We start from the raw sequence: 2,500 nt of genomic DNA, 5'->3' as shown, positions 1-2,500 counted from the left end.
GCAGTACCTATCTCCTAGCCAGGCATCCATCCATCACTCCACTCAGGCAGCTCTGCAGCAGCACCTTCACTACAAGAGGAACCTCTTTGCCAACAACCCAATTGGCTTTGGGCCTCAGGGCCCACGGACCCCTCAGGCCTGCCAAAACTTGAAGAAGTGGTGGCCCCAGATGGGACCTGATGGTATGCCCCCTCTGGTACGCCCCATCAAACGAGAGCCCAAGACGGCGACGCCCAAAAAGAGGAAGAGTAGTCAGGGCTCTCCTGGAGCAGGCCTACCCAAACCCAAGCAGATTATCATCAAGAAGACTAAGCAGAAAGCCTCCTTGCCAACCTTCTTGCCCCGGAATCAGATCACTGTATCAAAACCTACCCTATTCAAACCTACAGTCCCCGCTGTGGACAGAGCCACGTTCCTAGCCAGCCTGCAGGCAGACTTCCTCAGTGACGCCACTCAGGATGCCGCAGCAGGGCTCCCTGCACCAGCCCAATCTCAGGTATCCATACACACCCCCTCTTCTACTGCACCTCCCTTGCTGGAAAACACTCCAGCTCCAGCTGTCACTGGACCCCAGGCGCAGGTGAGCTCCTCTGAGGAAGATGGTGTAACAACCTCCAGCACCACCAGCACCACCACCACCCCCACCGCCACAACAATTCTTACCTCCACATCTCCGTCCATCAGCTCGCAGATACCAAGCCTCACCGACGTGGACCCCAAGTACGAGGATCTGATGCGGCAGTTTGAGGCTGAATTTGGGGATTCCTCTGCCCAAGAGACCCCTGCAAACCAACCTCTGGAGCAGGCCTCCTCAACCCCTTCTTCCACGGCGAGTGAGTCCCAAATCAGCACTAACTCAGGACCTGACAGGCCCGTGTTGCCACCCACCACGCCGTCTGCACTCCCCCTCGCAGCTCCCCCCGCACTACCCAGCTCATTACCTCCTTCCTCTGACCAGGAGGAGTCCATGGAAGTGGACAAGGAGAACGAGCCATTGAGCCAAACCGAAGCGGTGCCATCGAGTCAGGCCTCCATGGAGGGCCCCATGGAGGTGGAGGAGCAGAGTGTGAAGGCTTCGCCTCTCTCCCTGTATTCAAAGGCTCTTCTGGAACAACAACAACAAAGCATGCTGGGAGATCCTTTCAGCACGCTATACTCACCGCTGCCCAAACGCATGAAGATCGAGTCATCACCAGGAGGATTAACAGTACTCTCCACCACATGCTTTTCTGAGGAGGATACTCCTTCCAAGGATAGCCTACCCTGTTCTCCCTCCCTAAGAGGCTTCCTGGAGTCTCCGCTGCGGTATCTGGACACCCCTACCAAGAATCTCCTGACCACTCCTGCCAAAGACACCCTGCCTGAGTACCCTACCTGCGACTGTGTGGGTGAGTCACTGTGTGTGTGTGTGTGTGTGTGTGTGTGTGTGTGTGTGTGTGTGTGTGTGTGTGTGTGTGTGTGGGCATGCTCACTGAATTCACATACTTCTAACGCTGTGTGCGTGCGTGCGTGCGTGATGAACTCACAATCAGTCCAAATACTTGTAACACCTTTCACTAACACATACATCCCATATTCATCCATGCCGTTCCAAATACCACACCCTCCATAAACCTTATCACAATACCATTTGGTGGAGGGGGTTATCCACTTCAGAGTGTATGTAGTTTGGTGGAGGAGGTTATCCACTTCAGAGTTTCACAGTGACAACTAATCCTGCCAAGTACCATGCTCTACTACCTAGGATCAACACAGGACCCCTGGCATTTTAAAAGCATCATCATACTATAACTATTGGTTTACATAGGAGACATTTCCAGGTGATCCTATGCCCTTCTGCTCCACCACCTCTGTCTGGACAGTTGGTGAGTGTGTCTGAGAATGTGTATGTTGCCAGGGTGTGTGGCTGGGCGTGGGGGTACAGTGCAGGGCATACACTCTGCTACACTGTGAGGCACTGAGGGAGGCCAGCTTCAGAACAATAGGGCTAACAGAAGGGGTCTATTGTGTCGCTTTGGGTCTGGCAGGCAAGCAGAACAGGGCAAAGGGCGCTCAGTCAGCCTATAGTCAGACGGCAAGGACCACGGTCACTCACTGCCCGCCTGGGTGGAGCTCACCAGCTTGCAGAGGGCCGGCCAGACCTAGGTTGCAGTTGATTATTTACATTTACATCTGTGCGTTCAGCTCGTGATAATATCCCAGGTCATTTAGTGTAAACTGAGTTGAACTGGCTTCTGCACTAGAGTTCTCCTATAATACTGGTTGTATTGTTCACGATAAGACAAACAGGAGAAGGGCGCACACCAGTATTGGTGAGGTGCTGAAGGCCTAAGGCGATAAACATAGAACAAGAAGAAAAAGGCTGCACACTCATAGCCACGATGCTGGAAATGTATCAGGGAATGCTGTTCACGATGCAAGGCAGCCCATCTCAAACCACAATACAAAAACATGAAACTGTATCACTTTCAACCCCAACAACATCACCCACATCATAAGC

The 2,500-nt window shown here is 53.0% G+C and overlaps 1 protein-coding gene across 5 annotated transcripts in view; it reads left to right on the top strand.

Annotated features, from left to right (window-relative positions):
* The window catches only part of tet3 (tet methylcytosine dioxygenase 3), a 47,660-nt gene that overhangs the window by 26,584 nt on the left and 18,576 nt on the right, over positions 1-2,500 (top strand). For all 5 annotated transcript variants that reach the window (XM_083783289.1, XM_083783286.1, XM_083783287.1 and 2 more), the window contains one exon: positions 1-1,388. This exon is cut by the window's left edge and continues 1,619 nt beyond it. In XM_083783289.1, coding sequence (XP_083639415.1) covers positions 1-1,388 — 1,388 coding nt within the window. The remainder of the gene's footprint in view (positions 1,389-2,500) is intronic.

Source organism: Protomyctophum parallelum (assembly GCF_964188405.1).
Source record: "Protomyctophum parallelum genome assembly, chromosome: 15".
NCBI classification, from domain to species: Eukaryota; Metazoa; Chordata; class Actinopteri; order Myctophiformes; family Myctophidae; genus Protomyctophum; species Protomyctophum parallelum.
This window is presented reverse-complemented; position numbering and strand designations above follow the sequence as displayed.